The 20188-nt window shown below is 36.1% G+C and overlaps 1 protein-coding gene and 1 pseudogene across 2 annotated transcripts in view; one reads left to right on the top strand and one right to left on the bottom strand.

Annotated features, from left to right (window-relative positions):
- Positions 1–20188, top strand: part of ATRNL1 (attractin like 1) — an 804411-nt gene that overhangs the window by 134221 nt on the left and 650002 nt on the right. For both annotated transcript variants that reach the window (XM_064595308.1, XM_064595309.1), the window contains exon 10: positions 341–495. In XM_064595308.1, coding sequence (XP_064451378.1) covers positions 341–495 — 155 coding nt within the window. The remainder of the gene's footprint in view (positions 1–340; positions 496–20188) is intronic.
- Positions 1068–1184, bottom strand: LOC123847314 (U4 spliceosomal RNA; annotated as a pseudogene).

Below are 20188 nucleotides of genomic sequence, written 5' to 3' on the forward strand. Positions count from 1 at the left end.
TTTACTTTTGTATTTAAAACCGATGGTACTTTGGTCCTCTAGTTTTAAGGACACATGTTTCCTACTTATAAAAGTTCAAAATATAAATTATTATAAAACCATGAACAATTATGTTTAATATTGTGCTTCCTCAAAATATTTTAAGATACTGTGAATCTCAAAATATTTTAAAAATACTGAAATTTAGAGGCCATTTATGAGTTGTTAAAAAAAATAAAGCATGTTATTTTCATAGTTCAAAGGAAAATTCTATATGCAAGTTAGACCCTTTATATAATATATATAAAATCAGGGAGGTCTCTTTATCCTTTGTAATACATTTTTAAATTTTATCCTGTAGGACTATTTTGAAAGAAAGTGGGTTTGCCAGATACCTTCATTCAGCTGTTCTTATCAATGGAGCTATGCTTATTTTTGGAGGAAATACCCATAATGACACTTCCTTGAGTAACGGTGCAAAATGTTTTTCTGCCGATTTCCTGGCATATGACATAGGTATGTATCTGTTAGGATTGTACAAAGTAGAGGAAATTATCAGAAATTTGTCATGTAGAGGTTCTCAAATACATTAATTGACAGCATGTGTATATGTCATTTTAGAGATAAATTCAGTGACAGATTATGAATGGAATTTTAATTTCAGCACACTAGTAGTATAGGGCCAGGAGAACGGACATTCTAGGTTCGAGCATCCCTTTTGAAGGCTTTTGTACATTGTATCCGTATGTGAGCACTTTATCAGTCTGTTGTGTTGCCATATTAGTTTTGACATATGGAGCACTGTTAAATTACGTAAATTACAAATAGGAATGCAAGCATTTTAGTATTAGTGGGTATGAGCAAAGATGCATTTAAATTAAACATACAGATATAGTTACTTGGTGTAGGAAGATGATAGAAGTAAAGAAAGGAGTATAGAGACAGTAGAGCTAAAGATGTAAGATGTGGGGACAAAATGGAAACCCAGAACATATCTAGGAATGGAAGTAACTGAATAAGAGTATTTTCCAGAGAACCAGAAATACAGTGCACTTACCCAGTTTGCTTAATTTTAATTACGCTATCTGTAGTCCTACCAATTTCTAAATATTAAATGAATGTATTTTTTGGGAAAAGTTTTCAATTAGCAATAACCGCGCCTCGGATAAACCTCATTGGCTACGATACTGTCACTGCACAAAGCTAAATGAAAGTATTTTTTGAAATACTAAATTTAGCTACCCAGTGGACCTTTATAGTGAAAATATTTCTTCTTTTTTTTTTTTTTTTAAAGATTTTATTTATTTGAGACAGAGAGAATGAGAGAGAGAGAGCACATGAGAGGGGGGAGGGTTAGAGGGAGAAGCAGGCTCCCTGCCGAGCAGGGAGCCCGATGCGGGACTCGATCCAGGGACTCGATCCAGGGACTCCAGGATCACGACCTGAGCCGAAAGCAGTCGCTTAACCAACTGAGCCATCCAGGCGCCCGAAAATATTTCTTCTCTTTGTGTCATTTTATAGATGAAGCCTACTTGATATTTAAAATATATTTAACTGTAGTTGAGAGTACTTTTAATTGATCGTGTAAAGTAATATGCCAATTTTAAGCTATTATGAAACTTCCTGATAAATTAAAAGAAACCAGAGAATAACACATTTAATGGATTTAAGAGGTATACTTTTGCTCTTAAACATCATAAAGGCACATACTTTGAAAAATTATTTCAAGTGGTGGCATATAAAGAAAATTATGCCTATTAATAAGAACTTTGGTTTTTATACTGTTACACATTTGGAAGGAAATTCCTAGTGATAACATTAAGCATACTTTTGGAGTCTAAACTGTGAGTATCTGTCTGTGATTAATCATTAAAAAGAATCCACTGCCTTTAGGATTTTTAGATACTAAATAGTTAAATCTTTGCCTTTTTGGACTAATAATTTGAAGTGATAACTCATTATCAAAATTGGATTGTCTTGGCTTATAAATTAGTGCTGAGATCCTGAAAAATGAGTTAAATGACGTACTGAATCTAGGCTCCTTTTTATGATTGTCATTGCCAGGCTGGGGGCTGTCAACATACTTTTTTGGCTGTGGTGATGAGACAGTAAGCTTACTTCTCTGGAGGTAGAATGAAGGAATTTTGTTTTGTTTTGTTTTTCTTTTATGAATAAAAATCCTAGAAAAGTATAGAATTTGTTGTTATTGTTAAAAATCTATGAAGTGAGATTTTGAACTTTTTCAGAAGATTCTTCAAGGAGTTTCCATCTACTCTCTATACTTTAATGAAGAAGTTAATGTTGAGCTATTTCGTAGCTAACATATTGGGAAATTATTTTTATTCCTTCCATATTGTTCAAGATTATTATATTTTAGAGTTTATGTATCAAAAAAGCTTACCTACATGAAAACTATTAGAGGTATTAGTTTGAGTGAGAGAGAGATCAGATTATCATTATTCTAATTACTATTTGTTAATTGTTTCTAAGGATTAGATAGTATGCTAAGGGCTTTTTACACATATCTTAACCTCTCTAATAGTTTTGTAACAAGGTGTTAATAGACTCGTTTCCAGAATTTTAAGCCCCAAACCATGCAGCATTCCTGGTACATCTAGCTTTTGTGACTCCTAAAACTTGTAGTAGTCTTTCCACTTGAGTACCACATGCTGCTGTTTGGTTGGGTCCATTTTATGTTCTTAATTTTGCAACAAATTATCAGACACTTAGGTTTCATAATGTTTCTTAATGCTGTGGAAAGATAGAAGCAAATATCAGTGTCATTTTTCAAGCAAATTGTTCAGGTGGGAGAAAGAATAACATTTTGAACAGTTTTATACTTTAACATAACATTAACAATTAACAACAAAACATTAACAATATTAACAAAAACGTAAAGCAACCATGTGATTCAACATAGGATAAAAGTATTCTGTTTTATGTCATTTGATTATTTTTGTGCAGTTCCCAATAAAGCTCTCCCCCCAAATCTGTTTTTATTCTCTTGAGTTTGTGGCATCAAATGTTGGAATATTTTCCTGGGAAAAGTATTTTTATATTTCAGAAAATGTCTTCCAAAATAATTGTTTTCCTTATGGAGTATATTTTTTGGGAATAAAATACAACCATTACATAATGAACCAACTGGAAAATAGGTCTGAAAAAAAGGTCATCTTGCTAATTTTTCTCTTTAGTACATTACCCTTGGACTTTTATGGCATATTTAACTTGAGTGCACCTGAGGAGTTAGCTTTGTGTTTTATGATGTTTAAATAAATAGGAATATTTGTGTCAATACTAATTTCTTATTGCTCTAAAAAGTATTTTTAAGTATTTCAATCTTATTGCCATAGTAAATTTTACATAGTAAATATTGTTAATCTTTGAGGATATAACCTTGCCTTCACAGTTCTCATTGTTATATTATAGATGATAGATGTGGAAGGCACATGCCAGTGATTTTTTAACATGGCTGTACCTTGGCAACCTCTTTGAAGGTTGTAGGAAAAAAAACTTAGGTCTTTATAAACTGATTCTCTTAGATTAGGCACTGAGCATCTATATTTTAAAAAAGAAACTCAAGTGCTATTGGTAATAGACCCAGGGCTGGTGAATGAGACTGAATCAACTATAACATATAGAATGATATTACTTAATGCTCTTGTCTGTAAATCTAGCTTGAAATCAGATAACTTTGTTATTTTTTTTTGTTATTGTTAGTGGTATTATTATTGCTTTCAGAAAGTCACCATGACACCTTATTCAAGTTTAAAATGATCTTTGTGGTAAAGATAACCTTCTGCTAAAGATGTAATGGAATAACATGCCTTGTGTTCATCTCATGTTATTACACATTTATACTTTGAAACTATTTGGTTGTGCAAAGTACACATTGTCATAAAAGTTAGTTTTCTAGCGTTAGAAGGAAAAAAGGTATCAGGTTGGTTGTTTTTCATATCTCTAAAGTGTCACTAGGTAGTTTGAGGATTTCAACATTTACAAATGAGAGATTGTCATGAACTGAAACATACCTTAAGATTGAACTGAATTTGGAGACAATATTTCAGAATCATCTAATTAAGAGCTATTATAAGAATTTTTGGTAGGCCTAACATAGAATTATGAGGCTTTTAATTACAAATGGTAGTCGTTATTCTCCAGTAAGAAAATTTGCCCAATGGTTAAGGGGATGTATAGAATTCTGAACAAACTGTTTAGGGGGATGTATAGAATTCCGAACAAGATGAAGGACAACTCGTAGATACAGTGATCATATATTTTTTTCTTCAAAAAGATAGTAGTAACATGAAAATGTGATTTCATGGGTTAGAGTAGGGAGTAGGATTTATATTAGAAATACATCTTGCAGAAAGCAGATATATTGAAACTGAAGCTGAAACTTCAAATCAGATCAAAATAATAATTTTTTAAAATTTTTATTTTTTTTCAAGATTTACTTATTTGAGAGAGAGAGAGTACTCAAGCAGGAGGAAGAGCAAAGGAAGAGAATCTCAAGCAGACCCCCCTCCCCCGAGCGTGGAGCCCCACATGAGGCTCGACCCCAGGACCCAGAGATCATGACCTGAGTCGAAATCAAGAGTTGGATACTTAACCAACTGAGCCACCCAGGCACCCGTATTTTATTTTTTTTAAGTGAGCTCTACCTCCAATGTGGAGTTTGAACTCATAACCCCGAGATCAGGAGGTGTGCTCTACCAAGTGAGCAAGCCAGGTGCTCTAATAATAACAGTTTTTAAAATAAATTTCTTGAACATGACAGTTTTACTTACGATGTTAATTTCTTGGTAGGTGATTATTTAAAAACAAACTCAGTAAACAAAGCTTAAAAGTAATTTCATATTTTGAGAAGTATTATTATTTTATTTATTTTATTTTTTTATTTTTTACTTTTTTTTTATTCTTATGTTAATCCCCATACATTACATCATTGAGAAGTATTATTATTTTAATTGGTAATGTGTAATAATATATATAGTTAACCACACAGTTAAAACACAGTGAAGTCATAGTTCACTATACCATTAAAAAATCACTTGACTAGTTATGAAGCATAGCATGCATGTTTTGTACACCCCCATAGAGTGTGTGTGTGTGTGTGTACAATGGATACAATTTTATAAGGTATGTAATTTCATTAAAAATCATATTTAAATTAAAACATCTAATTATTTAATTTTTTGAACACTCCAGCAAAATTATAAAAATTCCAACCTACTTGCTCTTCATGTTTATAATTATTTTCGTTTTCTGGAGGTTATTTTATTCCTTTCCTTGTTAATCAATATTTCTCTATGCCCTTTGTTAAATTCTTAGGGTTCTTCCCTGGTGAAAGCAGCACCCCTTGTCTGGTCACCTGAAAGAATCTGTTTGTTTCTGTTTGTCATCAGAAAAACTCTTAAAATTATTCACACATTTTTTCACTGCATTTAGCCAGCTACTGTTTCTAGCTTTACTCTATTTTTTGCTCAAGGGGTTCTTTCTATAATATACCATTATATAGAAGAAATAGGAGCTTCTTTTTAAAAAAGAGGCCAATAAGTAAAGGAAAAAGTGACCTTTCATTTTGAGAAAAGAGAGAACTAGCATTTGTCTAATGTTTCCTGTGGTGCTTGGCACTTAACACGTGCTTTGTGATATAATGCCTCATAACCTCTAATAACACCTAACTAGTATGTATTATTACATTCATTTATAGGGAAAGAAACTGATTTAGCATGGTTAAACCCGAAGTCACATAGGTCATAAGATGGTATATTTAAAATTTGAACCCAAGCCTAAGTTCAGATTTTTTTTTTTTGATTCTACCACTATGCTATGATAATGATTTTTTCCCTGATTTAACAGGAGAATACTTGAATGATCTTTAATTGGGGAAAGGGCATATAATATTTGTTAATGTAGCAAGCCACTCAAGAAAATTAGCTTTATTAGTAGATTTAGAGTTAATCAGATTTTTAAGGTATCTTTGAATTTTATTGTGCCTCCCCTCTCCCACAAATTAATCAGAAAATACTGGTCTCAAGATAGAAAATCAAGGAGAAAGAATAATGAACAATAAATCTCTCTTTCTCTTAACAAATCTATGAGCATTTTGAGAGATTGTTTTGAATGCAAAAATTGCTTAATACAGATCTTGTAATAAAATGTAAAACTGAAAGAAAAATTTTCTTTCTTTCTTTCTTTTTTTTAAAGATTGTATTTATTTATTCATGAGAGACAGAAAGAGAGAGAGAGAGGCAGAGGGAGAAGCAGGCTCCCAAGGAGCAGAGAGCCCAATGCAGGACTCGATCCCAGGACCCTGGGATCATGACCTGAGCCGAAGGCAGACGCTTAACCATCTGAGCCACCCAGGCGCCCCAGAAAGAAAAATTTTCAAATGTCTTAACAAAACCCCAGGGGAAGAAGGCAGGGAAAGGCAGTCATAAATATAGAATCAAAAATTTAAAATAAATTGTTAGCAAATAGAACTCGACAGTGTTTCAAAAATATAATAAACTATGACCAAGTAGGAGTTATTCTAGGAACTCATGTATGATTCATTATCAAGGAATCTATAAATATCATTTTTACATCAAGACTATGTACAGAAGCCAACAGGAAATATCATTGTATGTTAAAACTATAAAATCATTTCAATTAAGATTGAGAGTCGAATAGTGAGTGATACACACTTTTCCTGGCAGAGAGTAAGAAACTAAATAAATATTCATTGAGTGAATATCGGGACAAAATCCTGAGTGGAGCTGTGGTTAGATAACCTAGGAAAAGTGTGCACCTTTTTACACTATTAGGAGAAGGTTTGACCTAGTGGGGGATAAACCCAGTGAAGCACCATCACTTAAGGGGCAGGTAGAAAAACATTTTGGCAACATCCAGAAATTTGGTTTTCTTTTACAAAATATACAAATCATTAATAGAAGTTTTTCTTTATATCCATCTAGTTTTGAGTCATATATATACGATCTGTGTGTTCTTTCTAGTAATATGAATACTGACTGACTTTTGAACTTGCATTTCAAGTAGATTATTAAAAGGATCTTTAAAATTTGTCCTTAAAGTTGCACAGATACATATTTTCATGAAAAATATGAATATTTATAGAAAAATTAGCCAATGAGTATGCATTTTCTACCTGCACTATTTTATGCATCATTGATAAAATAAACCAGTCTCTAAATTTCAGCATAAGTTCTTACTGTAATTATGTGGCCCTTCATAGGGAGATAGTTCTGGCAGCACAGTATTCTGACTGTTGAAATTTGGGTTTGGGATAATGGTAACTCTAATTTCTTGATCCTATGTGTATTGAGTGTACGGTTTGTAAATTAATATTTAGTACCTTGCAGTGTAAGTGTTTTTTAAAATGTGTATTTCAGAGAGTATATTTTAGTTTGGTCATTAGTCCTGTGTGGTTTTTCTATTGTCATGGAATGGTATTTTTGTCAGTTTTCTTGATGTCAGTAGGCCATGTGGGTTTTGCTCTCATTTGTGTAGCCTTGAACTGTTTGTTAAGTGATAATGACTTGAGTGCTCTGGAAATACATTGTCTTCTTGGCAAAAAATACAATTATAGATTGTAGTCAGATTAATAATATAACAGACTTTGTAATGTAATAATGGGAATAGACTATATGTAAATAAATTATATTAATTTAATATTGAGCTTTAAGGCATTTGATAACTTCTACGTGTTATAGGAAAACCAATCTGTGTTTTACAATGAATCATGATCAAGAATGTGAAAATTCAGCTACAGAATTTATCTAGCCCAACCTTCTGTTTTATAGTTATTGAAGAAATTGGAAGGGATAAATAGAAAGCCTATTTGTTTTTATTTTTTTTATTTTTTTAAAGATTTTATTTGTTTATTTGAGAGAGAGAGAATGAGAGACAGAGCACAAGAGGGAAGAGGGCAGAGGGAGAAGCAGACCCCCTGCTGAGCAGGGAGCGCAATGTGGGACTCGATCCCGGGATTCCAGGATCATGACCTGAGCCGAAGGCAGTCGCTTAACCAACTGAGCCACCCAGGCGCCCTAGAAAGCCTATTTGTAACAACCACTCTTATCTTTTTCTCTTCTAGTTCTGTTGAAAAATCCTGGCATGTTGGGCAAATATCAGCAAGCATCAAAAAGTGTTTATATCTGCAAAAGTTGCTTACCTCCACAAGCTTTTCATAAGCTTGCAAGTTAAATTCTGTTCTTCCTAAACAATTTTTTTTTTAATTTTATTGATTTATTTGAGAGAGAGAGAGAGCATGAGAGTGGGGAGGGGCAGAGGGAGAAGGAGAGGCAGACTCCCCACTGAGCAGGGAGCCCCACACGGGGCTTAATCCCAGGACCCTGGGATCATGACCTGAGCCAAAGGCAAATGCTTAACCAACTGAGCCACCCAGGCATCCTGTTTTCTAAGCAATTTTATGAATGAAAACAATTTGCCAGCAATTTTAAGAAACTGCAGAGGAAACTCACATTTATTGTACTGTATCAGTCAGTACAGGTTAGATTATACTGTGGCAACAAACAATCCTGCCACAGTCCGAGTTCTCTGGAAAGCAAATTCTGAGACAGAGTTTAGTGTTTGGGGTACAAATTGGGTCATTGGGATTAATAGCTGTGATCAGGAGGTAGAAGAAGCAGGATTGGGCAGAGGGAAAAGTCAAGTAGACTTTAATAGCTGCAGCCAATCCCAAGGGAACTCTAGCTGAAATGTCCATCAGAATTATTCTTTGTTAGGATGAAACAGCCAGGCCTTGATTAGTCATTGTATGAGAGTCACTCCTAGGAGGGTAGGAACTTGGGTGAGGAAGCTCTGTGTATGTAGTTAAAGCAGTCTCCACAGGGGCTGGTAGCTGAACGATGTTAGGTGACAGCAAGCCTAGCAGCAGCGGCAACAGGTTCTTCCTGAAGGTGTATTTAGGCAGTGCATGTCCATGTTCATCACAATTCATTCTTTGAACTACTCAGTCCACTTCAAATACATTTGTCAAGAGCTCCTCTAGGATTCCAGTGACCCATTCTTCCTGGGGAAAACCTAGATTATTCCTTTGGCTTCTACAGCTGGTCTCAGGGCTACAACTGATATTCATTATGTCCCCCCCCCCCCCATTATTCTTTCTAAATATCCCTTACTCTCAGTTGGAACCTCTCCTGATCTCTGTGGTAGCATGACCCAGACCATTACCTGGTAGCATGACCCAGACCCTTACCCTTAGGTATTTGAACCCCTGGTCATCATGTACCTCCTGCTCTGGGTATTGAACTTGCCCATTTACCATTACCCTTGGCAACAGGATACCAAGGGACACCTAAGTGGATCATATGTGTACCAAACATATTCCCCTGCCCTTATTTTGTAACAGCAGTCCTACCTCCCTTTGATGGTCAGGGCCAATTATCCCTGCCAAGATGGTGACTCCTCTTTTGCCTGCTTGCTGGTACCTTGACAGAAGGAGCCTGAAGTGCCTAAGTGGTAGCTATTCCCTACCCTGGGAACTAAGCTAACTCTACGTTATAGTTCAGTGGGACATTGCTATGGCCCGCCAGAGTATTTCCCCTTTGGGGAATAAGATCTCTAATCCTGCAGAGCCCAGATTTCTGGGATAAGAAGCACAAATTACTCAACTGTATCACTGAAAGTGAGGCCACTAAGAGTGGCTTTTATTCCTTGGTACCTGGACTTTTATATTCTTCCTACTGGGGACAGACCACCATTTAAAAGTTGCTAAATTCCAAGGTGTATCCTGCATCCTGGTGTTTCATTTGTGCCTATCGAAAGGTTTATCACATTGTGTGTTACAGGATCCAGTGGATCCCATGGTTATGGGCTCATTCCTGTACTTCATTTGCTGTAGTGTGTCTTCTGATTACATAGGATCCTGTGCTGCTTGATCAAACACTTCATAATTTCTAAGGCAGTCATACTGGTTAAGACCCTGTGGTTGGGAAAATCAAACTGATACTCAGAGTACGTATCTATTCTTGTCCTAATGAATTGTTGGTCAAATTAGAGTGGAAGGGGCCCAGTTGTAGTCAGCTTGCCACTAAGTGTATATTTGGTGGCCTTGGGGGATAGTTTTATCAAGGGACCAGAGTTGATATCTTGCTGACAGGCTGGACAATTGCCAGTAACAGTAGCTAGAGCAGCTTTGTTCAGAGGAGCCCCGCTACTGCATTCGTAGATGACTTCCATCTCTCTATCGTGGCTAGTGTGTTCATATTCTCATTGTGCTAGCACTGGGGTGTCCTTTAATAGAGACTAACTGATATTAGCTGTTTTAGTCATTTGTTTGCTTGTTGTTTACTGTCTCTTCCATGTTAGATGCACTCTGATGCCTTTAATTTGTGTCACAGAGATCTTTATATTTTGTGCTCATTCCAATATATCCATCCACGTGTCTCTACCCCAGGCCCCTTGTTTCTGATCGTCCAATATTTCTGTTTAGCTGTAAGATGACAGATGCTGGTGCAACAGTGTTGGGTAACCTGGGGTCTGAGCTACCTGTTCACGTAGATTGCTTGTGTATTATGTGATCTTGCTCATGCTTGATCTTGGGTGCCACTTCCATTTTATGTTCTTACGATTCTTGGTAACAGAACCAGCTCATGATATAAAACTCTGAACACATGGTCAGTTTTTAATCCAGGGTCTCTCTCTCTGCCAGGGCCCGATAACATGGCAGGAATAGAGTATAAAATTTTCCACTGCAGATGGGATGGCCTTTGACATGTGTATGGGGTCGGCACTGGGATTCTTTCACTGGGACTTTCTGTATATTTCATGTGCTACTTTTTCCCACAGTGCCACCAACAATAGCTATAATTCTACTGGGTCATGCAGCCCTAACTGCAGAGCTGCTTACAAGTGTAACCTGAACCTATAGCAGAGCTATTCCCTACCCTGGCATGTACTCCCAGCTGGCAGCCTTTCATGTTGTTCAGTATGTGGGCTGGAGCAGTATTCCCAGAACTGAAATAAGCTACCTTCAGAATCCAAAGAGACCTACTGGATGGTTTGCCTTCTGCTTTTCATGGGCGTTGCAAGATGTAATAATTGGTCTTTCAATTCAGATGAGCTGTCTGAGAATGTTCTTGACCACTGGATCCCTAAATATTTTACTAGTATGAAATCTGAATCTTTGTAGGTTTTATCTTCCACCCTTTGAACCATATATGTCTTAACAAGACCTCCATCTCATAAGCCATTCTTACTCATCTGGCCACAGTTAGAATGATGGCATTAATGTAGTGGAACAATGTAATGTTCTACAAGATGTCCAATGGGACTAAATGTGTCCTATGTTATGACAAAAGGAGGGAGAGTTAATATGATCCTGAGGCAAAATTGTGAATGTATACTATTTTCTATTCCGTATGAAAGCAAAATGTTTTTGATCCTCTTTTCTGAAAGGGTTAGCAAAAAACACATTTGCCAAAAATGGTCATGTTACTCTGCTTTAACAAAGATAGCATTTTGTATAGTGACTGCAATTTGAGCTACTATTTGGTAGTAGGCTCTTGTCATCCTCCAGGCTTTGTTTAGTTTGCAGGACCCAGACTGGTGATTTAAAAGGAGATTTGATGGGGTCCATCATCCCTGTATTCTTTAGATTCTTTAGGGTAATACTAATTCCTGCCACCCACACCCTCTGGAATGCAACATTTGTTTAAAATTTAATATATTATCCAGGGGGTCGTTGTTTCAGAAGTTTCCACTTCATCTTTTCTACTGTGATAGCCAAGGACCCAATGTCAGTGTTGTGCCATTTGCCAGAAACATCCAGAGCATGACCACTGCATAGGTCTGCCGACCCAGTGGCTCATTTTGAACAGGACGTTGGCCAGGATGTCATTAATTACCTCATTGCCATATATCCCTCCTATAAAGAGAGACCATGATGACACTTTATATCTGTGGGTGTCAGTGCTAACTCAGACCTGTGTCCAACTGTACTTGAAATGTTTTTGCTGCTTTTTCCCCTAGGTTAGAGTTATGCAATTAAATGACCATGGGTGACTTTGATAAAGAAATAGGGGAATTATTACCATGTATACTTACTGTGGTATTGCAGGGTCATTCTTCCAAGGCATCAGAATTTTAAATATATCAAATATGGACTTCAGAAATGGCTCAATTCTAGAAATTGAGCAATAAATTGTGACTTTTTATTGCAGCATCTACCATCAGCCTCCTGATCATCTGTTCTTGATTTCTCCTGATGATGTAAGTTAGGTAGTAGTGCTCTTGTTGGCTGCCTGTTTTGCTTCTAGGTGTGCTGTGGTCTGTTAAACATCTCTATAGTTTTTAATAGGCTAGTCTCCTTGACTGACCCTCCAGGCTTGCTGCATATTCTAAATCTTGCCCACTACTTGGATTGGATTCCGATGGTTAAGTGTCACCAGTTGGGCTGTATTGTCCTGTTGTCTCCATCATTGAGCTCGTTCTGTTACGATTTCTCCTTCCATCAGCTTTGGCCTGTGGAGGAGAGCCAGCACATTCTTATTGATTCTAGTGCCCCTTCTCTATCCCGTTCTTCATGGCTTTGGTAAATGGCATACCCTCTGGCCCTTTTCACAGATATAATGAATGACCTGGTAGGTTTTCTGGTAGTCTAGTATATCCACTCCAGACTGCCCGTATTTCTAGACTTTTTACCCTTGCCTTTATTCTTTGCTATGGCTGTTCTAACATTTTGACTTTACTTAGCATGGAATGTATTTTTATGTTTCTAGGTGTCTTCTTTTTCTTTTTTAGCTTTATTGAGGTATAACTGGCAAATAAAATTATAAGATGTATGACATGTAGGGGTGCCTGGGTGGCTCAGTCATTAAGCATCTGCCTTCGGCTCAGGTCATGATCCCAGGGTCCTGGGATCGAGTCCCACATCGGGCTCCCTGCTCAGCAGGAAGCCTGCTTCTCCCTCTCCCACTCCCCCTGCTTGTGTTCCCTCTCTCACTGGGTCTCTCTCTGTCAAATAAATAAATAAAATCTTAAAAAAAAAAAGATCTATAACATGTACATTGTGATGATTTGGTATATGTATACATTGTGATAGGATTCCCCCAGTATAGTTAATGCATCCATAAGATCACATATATTTCCTTTTTTTAATTTGATGTTCTTTCTAGATTAAGTTCTACTCATTCAGCAAATTTCAGTTATATAATACTGTGTTATCAACTACAGTAACCATGTTATACATTAAATCCTCATACCTGGTTCATTTTATAACTGAAAGTTTGTATCCTTTTGCCAACCTCTCCTTATTTCCCCTATTCTCCGTCCCTGGCAAACATTTTTTTAACTGTTTCTATTGAGCTTGACTTTTTTTTTTTTTTTTAGATTCCACATATAAAGACAAATACTGTGTAGTATTTATCTTTCTTTATCTGACTTACTTCACTTAGTGTAATACCCCCAAGTCCATCCATGTTTTCTTAAATGGCAGGATTTCTTTCTTACGGCTGAATAATATTCCATTGTGTATGTATATGTATACACACACACGTATATATACATATATAAATATATATAATACATATACATATATTTGTATATATGTCACATCTTTATCCATTCATCCATTGACGAATACTTTGTTTCCATATCTTGGCTTCTGTGAATAATGCTGCAGTGAACATGGGAGTGCAGATATCTCTTTGATATCCTGTTTTCATTTTCTTTGGGTATATACCCAGAAGTGGGATTGCTGGATCCTATATGGTAGTTTGCTTTTTAATATTTTGAGGAACCTTCCTGTTTGAGGGACAGTGACTGAACCAATTTACATCCCCACCAACAGTGCACAGGGTTCCCTTTTCTTCATGTCCTTACCAACACATAATATCTCTTTTCTTTTTGATGTTAGCCACATGTGTGAGGTGATAGCTTATTGTGGTTTTGATTTGCTTTTCCCTGATAACTAGTGATATTGAACACCTTTTTTGTTTTATTTATTTATTTATTTATTTATTTGACACAGAGAGAGAGAGAGAGAGAGAGAGAGTGCACAAGGAGGGAGTCCTTGCTAAGCAGAGAGACTAATGCGGGACTTGATCCCAGGACCCTGGGATCATGACCTGAGTTCAAAGCAGACACTTAACCGACTGAGCCTCCCAGGCACCCCTGAATACCTTTTCTTGTACTTGTTGTCCATTTGGATGTCTTCTTCAGAAAAATACCTCTTCATTTCCTCTATCCATTTTTTATTTTTTATTTTTTTTTAAGATTTTTTATTTATTTATTCGAGAGAGAGAATGAGAGAGAGAGAGCACATGAGAGGGGGGAGGGTCAGAGGGAGAAGCAGACCCCCTGCCGAGCAAGGAGCCCGATATGGGACTCGATCCCCAGACTCCAGGATCATGACCTGAGCCAAAGGCAGTCGCTTAACCAACTGAGCCACCCAGGCGCCCTCCTCTATCCATTTTTTAATTGGATTATTTTTTTGTTTTGTTTTTGCTGTTGAGTTGTGTCAATTCTTTACATTTTTGTATATTAAACCCCTATCAGATATATGATTTGCAGATATTTTCTACCATTCTGTAGGTTGCCTTTTCATTTTGTTGATTGTTCCCTTTGCTGTAAATAGGAGTCATTTTAATAGTGAGCTCACACCATCTCCTGGGGTCCTTGTTAGGGCATAAATTCTGCATCTTGGGAGAGTGCTTTTAAGTCATTAAACTCTCCCTAATCCAATATAAGGTTCTGGTGCCACTTGGATCAATCTCCCCTTATTATCTAGTACAATGTGTACTTCCCCAACTTCTGCCAATATTTGCTCTCTAGGTCTTACAGTATCCCAGGACCCTGGAATCATGACTTGAGCTGAAGGCAGATGCTTAACCAACTGAGCCACCCAGGCGCCCTATTTATTTTATTTTTTTAAAAGATCTTACTTATTTGAGAGTGAGAGAGAGAGTGGGGGGAGGGGCAGAGGGTGAGAATTTCAAGCAGACTCCTCGCTGAGTGCAAAGCAGGGCTCGATCCCACAATCCGAAGATCACGGCCTGAGCCGAGATCAAGAGTTGGACACGTAGTCAACTGAGCCACCCAGGCATTCCTCATTATCTTTTTTCTAGAGCTCAGTGGGGTTAAGCAGTAGATATGCAATTCTAGTGTACTGGTAGTTACTATTATCAAACATCTGATACTTCACACCTGCTAGAATAGTCCCTTTCTTTGGCATACATTCCTAATTTACCACTGGTATAAGTTTTAATAGTTGATGACATCTTGTGCCAGGGGCTTTCTTTGTTATACCTACCACCAATGATAGGTTCTTCATTGCTAGCTTAGTAGTATATGATTCAGCTCACAAACTCCATCTTATTTCCTGCTTTTCTTGTATCACTCCTGGTACCAGCTATCATAGTTTGGGTTCTCATGGAAGTAGACTCTGAGATAGAGTTTAGTGTTTATGATGTTCATTGAGAGTACCCTTAAGATCAATGCCTTTGGAAGAGGTAGGGGGAGAAAGCAGGATTTGACAAAAGGAAAAGTTGAGTTGTGATGCTGGGTAGATAACCTTAGTCAACCACACAAGGATCTCTGGAGGTAAAATGGTTGGTATGTTGGGACGAAGTGACAGGACCTTTAAAACCCCACGTTGATCAGCAATTGCATGTGGGTCATCCTTAAAAAGTTGTGGCCTTGGTGAAGTGGCCCAAAGATACTGAGGAACTTGCTGAAGTAGTTTGCAGCTGATGATTGCTCACCGACACCTCTCCCAGCAACAGAGACAAAAGTTCCTTCCTTGAATGAGGTCTGGGCAGCACATATCCATGTCCACTGTAAATCTCCAAGTTTCAGGGGATTAAGACCAATTATGGTTAATTTCTCACTCATGCTACATGTCTAATGTTGGAGGCAAGGCAGATTAGCTTATTGTCATCACTTAGGGACCCAAGATGAATTGAATTGTCTTTCATTGGTAATTCAGTGGTTCCATCTAGAAATAGAAGTGTCACTTTAACTTGCATTTTGTTGGCAGAAACAAGTCATATTGGGGGCGCCTGGGTGGCTCAGATGGTTAAGTGTCTGCTTTCAGCTCAGACATGATCCCAGGTTTCTGGGATCGAGCCCCGCATCAGTCTCCCTGCTTGGCGGGGAGCCTGCTTCTCCCTCTCCCTCTGCTGTTCCCTCTGCTTGTGCTCTCTCGCCCTGTCAAATAAATAAATAAAGTCTTTAAAAAAAAAAAAAAAGAAACAAGTCATATTATCACATCCAACTTCTAGGAAGTGTGGGAGTTTAATTTTACCATGGGCTTGAAGGAAGAGAACTGGAATATCTGTTAAATAACACCAATATATATAACAAATGTTGTTTGTAATTCTTTGTAAACTCTTAGTATAATTGAAGGTAATGTCTTGCAGATAGTAGTAAAGCCTTCACCTCCTACAACCACATATGTTAAAAGGCAACCAGCTTCTACAAGTAGAATTGTGTTGTATTATTATTGGTCTGAATTAATCATTCTCATGTATAATTAAAATATTAATAGTGTACTGTACTGTTTCTCTGCAGGGACTTGTGTACTTTAAAATATATATATACATATATATTTTTACTTTCATGACATTACTGTTTATGTTGAAAAGGGTATTTTGGTAACATAGTGAGGCAGTATAATGTAGTAATTAAGAAGATCTGGTTCTGAATGTGGACTCCACCATTTAATGACCTTAAGGAAGTGATCAAACCTCTAAATACTGTTTCCTTATCTATAACACCGTAACGAAAATATTTACTCCCCAAAGTTGTTTTCAGAATTAAATACTACATAACATTGATAAGCAATTAACATATTGTTTTTACTGGGTAAAAGGTTATGACAACTTATCTTAGGAAATTTTACCCATTTAAAAAGACTGTGAGGCTTTATGTATCCTTCAGTTAATCTTATATAATATAGTAATTTAAAAAAACATTTAACTTTTAGAAGCAACTATGTGCTTTCCTTTTTTTTTGGAGGGAGACTCCCATAGCACTCTTTATATATCTCTCTTAATACTTATCACATTCTATTGTTATTCCTTCAGGGCAGGAATTCAGTCTCATTCAGTTTTATATCCATAATGTTGTTGTGTCATTGGATCTTCATTACATCTAATTTGAATTACTTAAATAGTGATGTCCTTTTTCCTCAGTCTTATCTAAATCTGTTAACCCAAATTTCACATATTTTTTCCTCTTCTTAGTTAAGAGCAGTTGATGAATTCTCAGTCTTCCTTTCTTTAGATTAAAACACCCAAGTTAATTAATGTTTTAGTCTTGGTTCTATTTTTCAAGATTCACTATTATGAAAAAAAAATGTTTTGGAGAACATTCAGAAGACAACTCCCTGATCTTTAGCATTGTTACTAAATTGACATGTTCAGTTTTTATTTTTTTTAAGATTTTATTTATTTATTTGAGAGAGAGAGAGTGTGGGAGCGAGCACAAGCAGAGGGAGCAGCAGAGGGAGATGGAGAAGCAGGTTCCCCACTGAGCAAGGAGCCTGATGCAGGACTCGATCCCAGGACTCTGGGATCATGACCTGATCCAAAGGCAGACACTTAACCGACTGAGCCACCCAGGCGCTCCTGAGATGTTCAGTTTTTAAATGTGCAAACAGCTATTACCTTAATAGGAATAAACTCAATGGATAAATTTGGAAACTCCATGCTTTTGAGTTTATGAGACTTGCTTACTTATGTTAGCTGTGTGATTTGATCAGTAGATATGTGGTCTGATCAGTTAAATCCCACTATTTCACTGTATGGATGACACACTCCCAGTATTCTTTCCATTTCTCTCATGTGCTTTTATTTATTTATTTATTTATTTATTTATTTATTTATTTAGAGTTTTCAAGTATTTCTGAAAATGGGGTGTGCTTGTGGGCCTGAAACAGAAAGTTTGATTAAAAACCTATACAATTAGCTATTAAATCCCTAAATCCCCTTCTTCAACTTGTGCTGGAAGACAGAGGTTTACTCTCTGTGGATGTTGATCCAGGTACCTGAGCATGGTTGAGGGTGTCAGTACAATTTTGGAAACAGTGGGCTTAGGTGAAAGTATACATACTTATGAATGAAACCTCTAGCTTTTTTCTTCTACTTAGGTCCAGAATACTGTTACCCAGGTTTATAGCTTCTAGGCAGGAGATTGGAGGATTTACTTCAAAGAATCTGACCGGCCCAAGAGAAGGAGTGTGCAAAAACTAATATTTGGAGGTCTTCAACTAAAATGGTCCCAACTGATCAAAATCCCCACACTGCCATATAGTATATATGAAAGTTATTAAGAGAATAAATCTTAAGAATTTTTATAACAAGGAAAAAAACCATTTTTTTTTCTTTTTTTCCTTTTGGTGTTAAGTAAACTGTGTTTAATCTTTCACTAAATATATATGTGTGTGTGTGTGTATATACATATATATATATACATATATATGTCAAGTCATGTTGTACACCTTAAACTTATACAGTGTTGTATATCAGTTATATTTCAAAAAACAAAGTATTCCAACAGTCAACAACATGTCTTGGCCAAGCACAGAATTTCTAAAATTTCTAAACAGTTTTGTTGTTCTTCAGTCTTAAATTTGAAAGGGCAGCTAGTTATCATAGACATTCACAAAAAGCCACTAAATCTGATGAAAATATCAAACAAATAGGAAAAAATAAGAAATCAAAGGAAATTGAGGTAATACTGGAAGAAGATTATAACTTCAATCTTTATGGACAGAAGATGTTACATTTATGAAGTAAAAATGTGACTTTTAAAAAATAGATCATTCAGAAAACAAAAAAATGGGGCTTTTGAAATTAAAATTAAGATAACAAATTAATAGATTTTAAGATATAATGAACAATATGTTCCAAAAGTATTATGAACAAAGGACAGATGTAAAATAGGATAAAAGGTATGAAATTTAGATGATTATTCCAGAAAATTTGCTGTCTGAGTAATAGGAGTGGCCAAAAAAAAGAACAGAAAATTTTAGGTGAGGAAGAAATTATCAAATGAATAATTCAAGAAAAATATCTGGGCTTGAAGTATATGAATTTTCAGAATAAAAGATTTCACTAAGCCCCAGAAGAGACTCGTAGCAAAATCCATCATGAAAAGTGGAGATAGAAAGAAGACCCTAAGAGCTTATATGTAGAGAAAAGAAATAGGATAGGACCTTGCAAAAGCAAAACCAGGAGCCAGAAGATTGCAGAGTAATACCTTCAATATCTGAAAATGTTTTCAAAGTTAGAGTTCTAAGCCCAATCAAATAATCATATAAAGTGGAATAGTCACTTTCAGAATTGCAACCTCTCAAAAATCTACTTCTAATGTACACTCTCTCTGGCAGCTGTAGAATTATGTCTCCTACTGATATATTTGATTACATAAACAAATACAAATTGATAAAAATTAAAATCCAAGAAATAGAGTAAATAATAGGAGATGTGCAGAGAATCCTTAGGATGCTGCAGCAGGTCTAGAGACAAGTTTGTATTGAAGAAGAAAGATGGAGTTTTAGTAGGGATGTCTTCAAGAAGTAAATGAAACTGCTGGATATATTGATATGTTAGAAAATACTGCAAAAAGGTGTATACATTTGGTAAAGAGTCAGGGATGAATTAACAGCTGCTCTGTAGAAACCTAAGCAAAAAAAAAAAAAAAATGATTTGCCGGGAAAATAAAAATTTGTTCAAGGATAAAAAGAATTATAATATGCTATGTGGCTCATCTGCATATAGAATAATATATAGTAAATACTGCATATTGGCCTGAACAAAATTATAAGTACATGAGGATGGAAGGAAGGGAAGTTGTGTGTGTATGTCTGCATAAGAGTTAAATCTTCATCTTTTATTATTTATTTATTTATTTTAAAAAAAGGCACCCCAAATCTTCATCTTTTAAAGAGAAAGTCAGAGATATTATCTGAACCTAAGAACTAAGTATGCCATTTAGAATAAGGAGATAAATACAAAAACAAGCTTCTTCTAGTTTTTTATTTTAGAATTCAAAGTGCTTACCTCTGTGATTCAGGAGTAAGCATTGGGATGATAGGGAGCAGGAGAGTTTTTTTGTGATAAATCTTGTGGGATAATTTGACTTCTAAACTTTGCACATACATATCTTTGGTTAAAAACAAGCAAAGTAAGAATATACCAAAGCAGTACAGAAACCAAGTGAGGCACAAATTCGTGGG

This window comes from Mirounga angustirostris, unplaced genomic scaffold, assembly GCF_029215605.1.
Source record: "Mirounga angustirostris isolate CCGP_5_RB_7025 unplaced genomic scaffold, mMirAng1.0.hap1 SCAF_6, whole genome shotgun sequence".
NCBI classification, from domain to species: domain Eukaryota; kingdom Metazoa; phylum Chordata; class Mammalia; order Carnivora; family Phocidae; genus Mirounga; species Mirounga angustirostris.